Source organism: Brachyistius frenatus, unplaced genomic scaffold (assembly GCF_029030835.1).
Source record: "Brachyistius frenatus isolate BFR_SWC_R1_liver_20210118 unplaced genomic scaffold, ASM2903083v1 Contig_388, whole genome shotgun sequence".
NCBI lineage: Eukaryota > Metazoa > Chordata > Actinopteri > Embiotocidae > Brachyistius > Brachyistius frenatus.
The window spans coordinates 146,939-159,590 of record NW_027210987.1 but is presented as its reverse complement, the minus strand read 5'-3'; the positions used below and the strand labels follow the sequence as shown (position 1 = coordinate 159,590).

General features: G+C 42.9%; 1 protein-coding gene across 1 annotated transcript in view; it reads right to left on the bottom strand.

Annotated features, from left to right (window-relative positions):
• Positions 1-9,201: 9,201 nt before the first annotated feature.
• The window catches only part of nrn1la (neuritin 1-like a), a 55,443-nt gene continuing 51,992 nt past the window's right edge, over positions 9,202-12,652 (bottom strand). The window contains exon 3 of the mRNA XM_069724646.1: positions 9,202-9,540. Coding sequence (XP_069580747.1) covers positions 9,243-9,540 — 298 coding nt within the window. The 3' untranslated portion in view covers positions 9,202-9,242. The remainder of the gene's footprint in view (positions 9,541-12,652) is intronic.

Genomic DNA, 12,652 nt, shown 5'->3' with positions numbered 1-12,652 from the left:
CAAAATAAAACAGGAAGTGCTCACAATGCGTCCAAACGGGGTCAGATATGCGAAGGTTCGTCTGCACATTTTAAAATCTGATATGTGACCATATTTCTTTCAAACTTTTTCTTGTGTAAATGTGTTTCACATTCCTGGAAAACTATATATTTTTGTGTTGTATCTATTTCTAGCATTTATGTACACATGTAGGATTTCCTAATATAATGTTGGAAAATACTGTGAAAAATACAACCATAAATCTCGGTTTGTCCAAAAGTAATTTAAAGTATCGCGCAAACACGGTTATACAATACTATTTTTGTCTTTACTAAATATGAAGCACAAGACGCAACTGTTGTTCATTGTGTTTGCAGGACACGAGCAAAGGAATTCACTTGATTATTTATCATGTTTTCTGTGACCGTACGCAGAGGTAGAGAAACTAAAATAAAAGATTTGTTACATCAATTCCTCTATTTTAATCCCCAAAAATATAAAGACAATATGAACCTTTTAAAATGCACACATTATAAATGTCTACCTTCTGGATTTTGATCTCTTCTGGTTTGAATTGATCGGCAGGCAGTGAGAGTGTCCAATTAACGTACCAAACATCAGGTCCAAAGCACAACAATGTACTGGATGAGACGAATAAGAAAACAAAATCTTTTGTTATATTGCGGAACAATACGACACCCATACCATGAATCAGATTGATGAGCTCTTGTTCGGCTCACTGTATGCAAACAGCAGCAAAAGGTCACGAGGCGGCGTTCCCAGCGTAGAACAACACTCATTTCTTACCACATTCACAGATACCTCAGGAGGTAAAATGATCCACACGGTGGTTTCACATGCACACGAGGAGTCGAGTCAGCGTGAGTGTAAGTATCCTCCAATCGTGCGTAATGACAATAATGTGGGAAAAAAAAATAATAATCTGGAATCCAGTGAACCTTGAATATATTTTCAAGTAATTTTTTTTTTTTTTAAAAGGCACATGTGCCAGGTTTGAGCTTTTTGGTGCTCGCAATTCAGGCGCTGGAACATTTTCCTCTTCAGCGGCTCTCGTTATTGTCGGGGACACGCTGGAAGTTCGCTTCGTTCAATTTATTCCAAACACGTTCAGCCCGAACTCGTTGATTGTGTTCGGTGCAGAAAGACCACCGAAATTCAAACACAAATCACAAAAAAAAAAATGTCTGCACACACACACACACACACACACACACACACACACACACACACACACACACACACACACACACACACACACACACACACACACACACACACACACACACACACACACACACACACACACACATAGAGGGAAGCTTCAGAGGTGACTAGAGGTCGGCTCCAAAAAGCCTCCGGCTCCATAGACTCCCATTCAACTTCTCTCATCAAATCCAAAGTGAATAAAATGTGTCCATCAGTTATCTCGGTGTTGTTAGCTAAAGTCACTCCTTCTTCTTAGTTTTCTGGAGGTCCATCTGAAAATAATCCCTCATTCATTAGAAAATAAACTTCAAAAGGCCGTGTGTTTGGGGGCGTGTCTCGTTTTCACGACTTAACCCCTCCTCCCCCCCAAAAAAAATAAAAATAAATATATATATATATATATATATATACATATATAGGGATACTTGCCAGTTTACGAAATCGTGCATGTACGTCCGAGCTAGCCTGTTTGTTTACTCGAACGGCTAAAATCAATGGAAGGATTTTATTAACATTTAGTTCTGAAAACCAGTTCATTTTTAGCCATGTTGGGTCAATACCAAGATTCAAAAAGCTCAGACGCAAACAAATCTCTTTTTTTTTTAGAAAACAATCAGGTGACTTTAGCGGGCGACTTCACCCCCCACACTCCAAATATTTTTTTTTTAATTTTTAAAAAAAATGACAAATGTCGTTACCGGTGGATTTCTCTACACTGCCAATACTCACCCTCAAAAAAATAACACAAAACATTGTGAAAAACTCTGCCAGCGACATCAGCAACGATCACGTTTTCTTGGAACCAGCAAATAATCAAACAAATTATAACCACTGACTTCAGAAAAAATGGACGAACTCTCCCGGTTTAAAAAGTGAAGCCAATGTGGAAGTCCTTTAAAGTGTAATACCACAGTGGGCCACGAGGGGCTGGCTCCACAAAACTTCCAGGTTCGATAGACTCCCGTTCAAAAAGCATCAGCTCCTTTCATAAAAAACAAAGTTCATCAAAATTCTGCTGCCATCTTTTATGAAGTAAAAAAATGTTGTTGTTTTTTTTAACCCAGAAACATTCATCTTAATATTAAAGAGTAATATGAACACACTCAATTGGTCAGTCAGCACCAGTTTAATTATTTTCCTATAAAGGTAGCAAAACCTACTACATATAGACGGCTTCAGGGAGAAGAAGACAGAGTGACGAGATAACATGGGCAGACAAAAATAAATAAAGGAAGCGTAAAGCAGCCGTAACGGAAAACAAGCAAATACAAAACACAGAATCGCCACAAAGTTCTTTTGGAAAGCAGAAAAAGGCCTCGTATCGTTTGAAAAGGACCCTTTAGGCCGAATGTACCGACGCACAACGTTTGTTATTGTCCAGTTAAATACAGCTATGTGATCAATGTGTGTGTGTGCAGAGCTTCTTGTTGTGGAGCTCCCCGCTTTCATCCCGGTGAACCGTCCATCCGTCATCCACCGACCCAGATGTTCCCATCCTTCCTTTTGATTTCCAAGCCGCCGGCAAACCGCTTCACCACATTAAAGCCAGTTCTGATGTGTGTGTGTGTTATTGTGTGTTTTTTTTTTAATCCACGCTCTCTTTGAGTCGCAGCTTCACACGGGGAGTTGTAATGTATGTACAGTACATGTCACGGGATCACACGCTCGCCATTTTCACACGCGAAGGCCGGAGGAAAAATAAATCAAAATAGCTCGGCCGTGCGTGCCGTTTTTTTTTTCTACAAAACAAAGAAAGGTCGAGTGGAGGAAGGTGTTTTGTTCAGAAAGCGCCGCAGAAGAGCAGTTTTAATCAGCAACGATGAAACGTTCAAGGGTGGTCATGTGGATAAATGACGGATTCAACGAGGTCATTTAAACCACCGCCACACATTTCAATCTCACTTTCTTTCTCACACACACACAAACACAGAAAACAATCAAACACAACAACACAGTGAGAAAAGGACAAACAATCCATTTAAATATCTCTATAGAGTTTATGTTTTTTTGGTTTTTTTTACAATTTACAGTGAACCTGAACAGGTGGATTCCAGTGTTTGAGAGTATTTTGAATGTATTGTTGGATTTGTCATTTTAAACCTGCGGCGCGGGACTTTATTACGTAATAATTAGCGACTGCGCCGCGGCGTAATTCGTCTCAACAGCCCGCAGCTGGAAAACGGTTTGTTTGTTGAGCGTCTCGTTGACTCCTTTTACGATTCAAAAATGTTATCCATTCAGTTTGATGACGTTTGAAAACACTTAAACTGCCACCAAAGTGAATTATTTAATCCCCTCGTTCAAGTCAGCATCCGGCTAATTCAGAAGTTATCCAGAAGTGTCGGGTCTGTGACATGGAGAGATTTATCTGGTCGGAGGTTTAATAATCAGCTTTGTGTGAACTTTTTTAGTTTGAATGTATCGGACGTTAATTTTATATATAAAAGTCCTGCACCGCAGCTTTAGATAATGCTGTATATCCTGTTGGGTTTTATCCACGTTACTCTTCTCCCCACGGTGTTCAGATAAAAGAAGTCAGAAGTCATCGGTCTTAGAAAACGAAGCAGGTTCCTCAGATTTATTGCTGAAACAAAAACAAAAATCTGCTTTTGTGGCTGCTTTTTTAAGTTGTGCTCGACAAAACAGACACGCTGCAACATTTTAAAGTAAACCAGCCAAACTATAAAAGCAAGTTTTACTGCAAACATCTAACGCTGCCCCCTACTGGCCATTTGCGAAACGCACACCAGCAAGTCAGGTACAGAAAAGAGAGTTACCAACATGCATGAAGTGTTGTTGTTGTTGTTGACATGTTTCTTTTTGCTTTTCTACGATGTTGTACTGCCGCCATCTGTTTTATCGCGGATACGACAGCATTTCTATAAACATCTGTTTAACGTGTTTAAAGATTTACATACTGAGATTTACAAGCTCAGTTTTCAGGGACAAAAATAATACTTTAGTCAGAACAGAGGCACAAAAAACGAGCAAAAAAGATGCATATACGATTATTAATTTAGCTGTCGACACGGTTTGCAGGTTAGCTTACGTTTTACTCGCACCATTCGTCTGTGAAATCGTCCCGACAATAAATAGACTTCTGTTTTTTAAATGAGAAAAAAAGCATCAAATTTTCATATTTGAGAAGCTGAAACGATAAAACTTTCCAAAAAAAAATGAAAATCTGTTACCAAAACAGTCGCTGGTTAATTTTTTGATAACTGATGAATCAGCTCATTAGTCAACCAATCATTGAGGGTAAAATTTGATTGATTGGAGAGTATAGGTAACAGTATTTAATACACATTTTTTAAAGTTCTGAATATTTTTGTACATAAAATCTTTATTTGTAAAGTAACTATAAACAGCAGCAGTCAGATATCATGGGGAGAGGAATAAAGTGGATAAGATGTAAAAAAAATGTTAAAGCTTTAAAAGTAGCACTTGCAAGGCATATATGACATTATGTATATACATATGAAACTGCTATATACACTGATATTAATAGAGCTGTAAGTATTCACACTATACACAGTGATGTGACTTAACTCATTGTTAGTCTGTGCGTCTCTTCACGAAACAACGATTTCCACTTTCCATATCAGAGAGAGCGGTTTGAATTCATGTGAGCGGTGTTTAATGAAGGCGGGGGGGCATTACGATTCACTCCTGCTCTGTATTTGCAATGAATTTAACAAAAAAAAAGTACTTTCTATCCCCAATCTTCAATGACGTTGTGGATCACTGCCGTACTTATCTTGTACTTCTTCGAAGTTTTCAGTCTCTGGTAATTTCATTGTTTGTTTTTTTTGGTTGTATCATTAATTAAAACCGGAGGCCTCATGTTTTAAATTCTGAGCCTGGAAAACACACTTTTGCTTGCAGCCACTTGCTGGAGGCGAGTACATGAACCGGGTGCCCAGAGGGGGAAAGCTGGCGGTCTAGTACTTCTAAAAGGATCTTTTAAGCATTTCCTGTTGGTTTTGAACCAACAGGAAATGCTTAAAAGATCCTTTTGATTGATTTCAACATGGTGTATTCCCTGTTAATGTGGCTTTCGGGGCCGTATGGCTCATGCTAATTTTGCACTTTGTTGTGGAGATGCAGGGTAATGAAACAGCATATATCGGGGCAAAAAAAAAACCTCTAGCTCGCTGCAGATTTACCATAAATATTGATTTTAAACTTTTATTTTCACTCTGACCAAAAGTAAACATATAAATGGGTCATTTTTCTGCATTAAGGAGCTGAATCGAGGGATACTTGCCAGTTTGCGAAATTGTACTGCACGTACATCCGAGCTAGCCCGTTTTTTTTTTACATCTCACTTTGTGGAAACTCAAACATCTAAATGCAATTGTAAGGAATTCATTAACATTTAGTTTTGATAACCAGTTGAATTTAGGGTGCATTTTTAGCCATGTTGGAGAAATACCGAGATTCAATGAGCTCAGATGCAAAGAAATCTCTTTTTAGAAAACAATCAGGTGACTTTATCATTTTATGTTTTCTTGGAACCAATAAATAATCTAGCCAGGTCAAAAAAAACAGTTTAGCTCCACCCTTTTGTCCAAATATGGTCACGTCTGGCAAAAAAACCCAACCCAAAATGCCATCACAGAAGGTTTCCACTTGTTTGAAAATGGCCCAACAACCCAGTGCATTTAGTGCTCGACAGGGTTATTTATCATTGACGAGAAACATATCTTAAAATAAGTTTCTCGGATTTCCTTTTTTTTTTTTTTTTTTTTTACAGTGTAAGTTCACGTTGGGCCAAAACGAAACTTTTGGCTGTTGTCTGGTTACCGTGCCGACTGCAGCCTGTCTGTCAGCCAGCGATCGATCGTCAGTGAAACAAACACCGCTGTTACAAAAACGTGGCCGCAAGGTGTGTGTGTGTGTGTGTGTGTGTGTGTGTGTGGGGGGGGGGCTGTAGGGGGGGGTGGCTGTATGTGTGTGTGTGTGGGGGGGCTGTAGAGGGGGGGGCTGTCTGTGTGTGTGTGTGTGTGTGTGTGTGTGTGTGTGTGTGTGTGTGTGTGTGTGTGTGTGTGTGTGTGTGTGTGTGTGTGTGTGTGTGTGTGTGACAAAAGCTGCTGTCTGTACTGCAAAGACCGCACGAATCATCGGAGGATTTCAAAGGATTCGTGTTTGATTGATACGCTCACCGACCCCCGACCCCCCCGAGGGATATTTTCTTCTGTCCAGGTGAGAGATAAAAAGTATAAATATCCGGCACTGTCCCGCTGACTGTTTCCTCTTTCCCCTGCAGTCCCTTTTTTTTTTTCTGTCCAATTGAAGGCGCGCCGCTTTGCAGGGCGAAGAGACGTTCGGTCTTGAACGCAGCGCGCCGGAAGAATAAATTCCCGACTCCGCTCTGGTCAATAATGTCGCATTTACGCCGCAGCGTTATTGAAAATCCGCCCTGAAATCAGATTTGTCCGCCGCGCGACAGAACTTCTCATAACGGAAGATTTCATAAGTTTTTTTTGTTTTTTTTGTTCGTGCCGTTTTAAAAGGCACCTTGGTGCGCAGACGAGTCTTTAAAATTGAATCTGAGCTGGTTATATTCCCATAAAAGAGTGCCGGCTCGTAATGACTGAGCTCGCTCGTACTGCAGGCGCCCAGATTTACACAAGCTCGTGCAGCCTGTTCTTCCTCCGCAGCCCCGTGATTTGCTCCGATTTCAGCCTCCTGTTACGGCATCTTATCGAAAGCGCCGCGGAGACGCATCTCGAATCGCTGCACCTCGGCGAGGCGGCCGTCGAGGCCTCTAATTGCTAATTCTGCCAGTTTAATTAAAGTTCAAAACTACAGCAGCCTCCTTAAAACCATCCGAGCATATCTCTGACTGAACTCCCTCGTGTCAAAAATTTAAATAACCGATGTTTTTTCTTCTTCTTCTCCGCTATAGTCTTTTAGATTTATATTCAACATTTAAAAAAACAAAAAACAGGGTCAAAATATGATCTTTGTCACAAAAGCTTATTTTCTGTTCCATGAAAAATAAAAGCTTTACGAGACAAAATCCACTTTTACCATTAATGTCACACTAAATTCAATATAAATATGTAAACCTGCTCCTCTATCTGTGTTTAATTAAAGCCTGTAGATGTGTCTCAGATGGACTTTCTTCAGATGTCTTTGTCTAATCAGCTTTTTATTTATTTCCACCTCTCTTACAGTTAAGCGCACTGATGCAGCCTTTGAGGATTTCGCTGCTACACGTCTAAGCAGAAAGTCTTTAAAGTCGGCCCCGGCTTTGATTTATTTATTTTGTGAAGAAGAGTAAATACCCCTCCTCCCCGTGCAAAACCACACTCGCTGCTCGACAAGTGCATTCAGTCTTCAACTCGGCTGAACGCTGTAGGTTTTCCAGGTGTACTCGTCTCCCCTCTAATCTGATAGTATTTCTGATCCTGAGCCAGACAGAAACAACTGTTACCTGCAGCCACTTAGAATAACAAGCAGCTTTCAGGAGGCCTGCGGGGGCCGAACGACGACTCCTGGAGCGTGAAATCCACTTGGCATGCGAGCGGTTTGTGATTCAGACCGGAGAACATATTGGTTCCCGTGCTGTAGGGCTACGACGCAGGATGCCAAGGAAAAGGAGCCCCCGGAGGGTTTCACACCTGGGAAAGCACCAAATACAAAACGACTCCGGCACACTCTGACTTTCAGATGAAAGTGCAGCTCGGAGCTCGTGTTGCTGCAGCACCTGCGAAGACCCCGTTATGTCTTCGCGGTAAATAGATAATGACAAGTTAGCTCAAATTTCATTTAGTGGTAATTTTTCATTTTCCAGCACTGCAGTAGAGAGATCTGGAGTTCCAGTCTCGGGCTCAGAGGCCTGCGTGAATAAAAAGAAATGTCTTCCACTGCACATGTGCATTCGTGTTGTGCCGTGTTTGTAGTTTTGCAGATGTGTCTTTTATATTTGTGGTCAACACGGAAAAAACTAATTCTGACCGCAGGAGGATTTTTTTTTCTTCATTGCGATACCGCGAGTGACCACTGGGGGTAATTAGCCCAAGACTGAGTGGCAGCTCATATCCAGCTCTCCGCGGTTTTCCTGTATTAGCGATCGTGTTTTTAGCGTGCCAGTGTTTGCTTTCACATGTTTCCATGCACATCTTCAAAAGCGTAAATGCAACAAAGCGCAGTGGAAATGCGAATCAAACGTCCACTGAAGCACCATAGCTACATGTACGTCGTTGCCACGGCAACCCACGCAGGTAGGTTGGTGACGTCCGATATCCGATCCAGCCTGTCCCTAAAGATCCGATCGGAGGAACACATCCGTCTGAACGAACTCTACAACCTTCCTAAACATTCCTACACAAAGCAACAAAGAAGTTAAAATTCCGTCACGTTTACGTGTTATTTTTTGTTGTTTCAGCTTTCACTGGTGCTCTTTTGCTCACGTCATCTCACCGCTCCTCTTCAGCGCCACCTGCTGTTTATCTCAAAGAACTAACTTGTTATATGCACATCGGATCTGTGGATGGAAAAGTTGCATCAATTCACATTTTTGCCAACTTGTTAGATTTAACATTTATCAAACGCTTATAAATTATTGAGTTTAAGTGGAACAAGTTGTGGTTTCTGACCTCTCAGTCACTCTTTTATCAAAGAGAATTTTGCCGCCATTATTATTTCTTATTCCAGACTCGCCCCGGGAACCGTCACATGCTCGCTCATACTAAGTAGATTCAGGAGGGTAGGGCGACGAGGACAGATGACACGAGGCTGCCATATATGTATGTGTTCGCAGGCCTGTTTGTACAGGGGTTGCATATCCCTCTATGAATGTTGTGTGTGTGTTTCCCGAAAACGAGACTAATTAAAAGCCAGCGAATATGCATGAAACGGCATCAGGCAGTTTTTAGAGATACATTATCAAAAGGACGGGGTCGGGCCTCTGAACATGCAGTTCGAAATATTCGCAGTGGAAAGTCTATGGGCTTGCGGAAGAGGAAAAAAAAAAAAAAATGTAAGTTTATATGTCTATTCACACTAGTCCCGTTTCTTTGGGGTGGTTATATCCAAAACAGCAGCAGCAGCAGAGGAGACAGTAGCATGAGAGGGTGGAGGCGGCCCGCCGGGTGGCCGGCGCGCCCTCGTAGAGACTCCTGGTTGATCTCTTCCTGTGTCGGGGGGCCGTGGGGGGAGACGGAGGCCGGCGGGTGGCCGTTGCGGTTGGAGCACATGTCGTAAAGGTTTCCGGAGAACTGCATCTTCTTGGATTCCTGGCGGAGGGACTCCCAGACCGCCGCCGCCTCCTCGGGACAGCCGGCCATCGCCACGTTAGCGCAGTCGTGGAACTCGTCCCAGGACCTGCGGAGACGGAGGAGGAGGAGGATGATGTGAGGAAGCTGCGATGACGGCCGGTCGGTTTGGCTGCTTCGGCGCTTCGTGCTAAACGTGAAGTGCAGTTTTGAGTGAAATAAACTCAGAGAATGCGTGTTTTTTTTTCTTTCATTCCAATATTTAACTAGCTATGAACATTTCTTCACCTCATTGACTTCATTTGTTTATTTGAGCAGCGTCTAAAAATCGGTCACACTTTTACAATCTCCAAGATTTCGTTCTCTTTGGCGACACCTCTGGCGATGAACAGTAATTGCAGCATTGTTGCGTTAGCTCCGCCTACCCTCACTGGCTCTGATTCCATAGACTCCCATTCAACTTCTCTCATGAAACACAAAGTTTTCCACGAGTCAGTTTAGTGTCAATAGCTAAAGTCACTCCTTGTTAATTTTCTAGGTCCATCTGAAAAATAATCACATCGTTAATTAGATATCAGGCTTGAAATAGAGGTATTTGTAGGGCGGGGAGGAATCTGCCTACATGGGTTGACGACGGGGCCGATCTAAGCACTGGATCGGTTTTCATCATTGCGTTAACTCATTTGGCAACAGCTAGAGTCTTAACAGACACTCGTTTAAGGAAAATAATGGCAAATAGTACAAAGTATAAAGAACCTGAGCCAATAATCTCCATGATTATCCCGGCGATGAAGATCCAAACAGGTGGCTCTGAAAATAGCTGACGAAGATGCAGCGTGAGTGAATCAAAGTCAATTTGTTTGTTTGCTCCCTTGACTTCTTCGGTAGTTTGCCAACAGACCATCTGCTGATCTTCGCTGCACTGAGAACAAAGGTCGCCCCGTGGGTTCAACCGAAACGTGGAAAAACCTTCAATAGTTCAGGGCGTAGAGTTTTTTTGTCGAATCGCTGCTGCGTTATTATCCATCAGCAACCAACAGACATTTGAAACACTTTCTCAGACCGACTGACGAGGGGGAAACAGTAGAAATGCACGTGAGGAAGAGGAGGCACGAAGCAGCGTTATACAAAGATCTTGGATAAAAATGTGTTTTCGGTGCGTTAAACTTTGCTCCGATAACCTTCCAGCTCCACGGCTGAGTCTGTCTGACTCTAATTGGCTGCTAATTCTTCCTCTCATCACGAATGTGTTGGCTAAATTGTCTCTGAGGAGAGTTAACGAGAAGAAGTGAGTCGGAGGGCTGCGGCAGGAGCAGATGACGCTTCAAAATCTGCCACAGAAACAATCAAAAGTTAAAAAACAGAATAACACACAAAAGTTTTTGATAATTAATACCAAGAAAACAACCAAGCAGCATTTCAACTTTGCAGGATGAGATGCGATTGAAAAGTTCTTGTAAAGCTCACGGAGCAGAAGGAAGCTCTAACTTCATTGATTATTTCAAGTTACTTCAGCATCTGAGAATCGACTTGAATCCAACTGAATTGTTTGCTGGCTTTTAATTATCCTCTAAAAGTCAACACAGTTCCTTTAAATGTACGTTGTTTGCTTTGTGTCCGTATATATCACAGCAATGAGAAATTATCGGCGGGCCGAGCTGCTTCTAACCGGTGCAGTCACGCAATTTTGATTTATCACCGTAGCTGCAAAAAGGAATTGATCAGTGGAATCTAATTCAGACAAATAAGATGAATCGGGACGAGGCGGGACGCTCTCCTCGGTCGCAGCGTTACGTCGCGGTTCCCCCGAAGGCTCTCACGTCTTTATTAATCTCACCTGGAGTGAACTCGGGAAGCGTGAAGTCTCACAGCTCCAGTCGTTTTTGAGGACTTTTGCTTATTTGAATCGGATGTCAGTTCGAGGACACTTGTTTTTGATCTTAAGTACAAAACACACACACACACACACACACACACACACACACACACACACACACACACACACACACACACACACACACACACACACACACACACACACACATTTGATCTCAGTCATCTCTATAGAAATAGCAGTGTGTGTGTGTGTGTGTGTGTGTGTGTGTGTGTGTGTGTGTGTGTGTGTGTTGGCTTTTGTCGAGGACTTTAACACTCCAGCGGTCCACTTCCAACAAAAAAAAAAATGTGTGCAGCAGGGAGGACGACCGCTCGCCTGCAGCCGACGGAGGGGATGGGGCAGCATTTGGCTATCGTCTGCCTACCTGTGTGTGTGTGTGTGTGTGTGTGTGTGTGTGTGTGTGTGTGTGTGTGTGTGTGTGTGTGTGTGTGTGTGTGTGTGTGTGTGCGTGTGTGTGTGTGAAGACAAAAGTGTATCGAGGAGATAACAAGAGGAAAGTCGGAAAAATAAAGAGAGAGGGCGTCATGTGCAGCAGTGCAGTGGTTTTTTTGTTTGTCAGTGTGTATGCGTGTATGACTTCCTGCAGTGTGTGTGTGTGTGTGTGTGTGTGTGTGTGTGTGTGTGTGTGTGTGTGTGTGTGTGTGTGTGTGCGCAGGTCTGTGCACACACACACACACACAGTCACAGGTGGTGCAGAGACAGCAGAAACACAGCGAGGACACTGACAGACAAGCAGCTGCTTTCACAATAATAAAACCCCCCCGAGAGGACGTCTGCTCGGCTGCTAACATGCTGCTGCTGACGTCCCAAAATCTCCAAACGCCGATGCCGAGCTGTTTTTTTTTTTTCCCACCGGTCATCGGGGTTTTCGGGACGTTTCGTGGCTCCGTGTTACAGCATGCGGTTACTGACACGTGGGGCAGTGTGTGATGCATTCAGCTGAATGACGGTGTTGTTACGGAGATTTGAAGGCGGGTGTGGGGGGGGGATATGTGAGAGATGGAGGTGTCGGGAGAACACAGAAAGGTACAGTGTGTTCGAGTCCGGCGGAACAGTCGGTTCCCTGAGAGTACATCTGAGAGGACGCAGTTACTGCAGAGTGTTTTTTAAACTTCGGAGGTCAGCGCCTGTACGTGCAAACTCTCGGTTTGCAAAATGCAGGAGTCCCGGGACGGTTTTATAAATCACATATTCATATTTTTGACAAGCAAAACTTTTCCTCCTCTGTAGTAAGTCCTTTAAAAACAGCTTAATGTGACGCATTAAAAGAGGATCCGGACCCTTGTTTGAGTTCAAAGAGCGTTACGGGGCCCGGAAAGGTCAC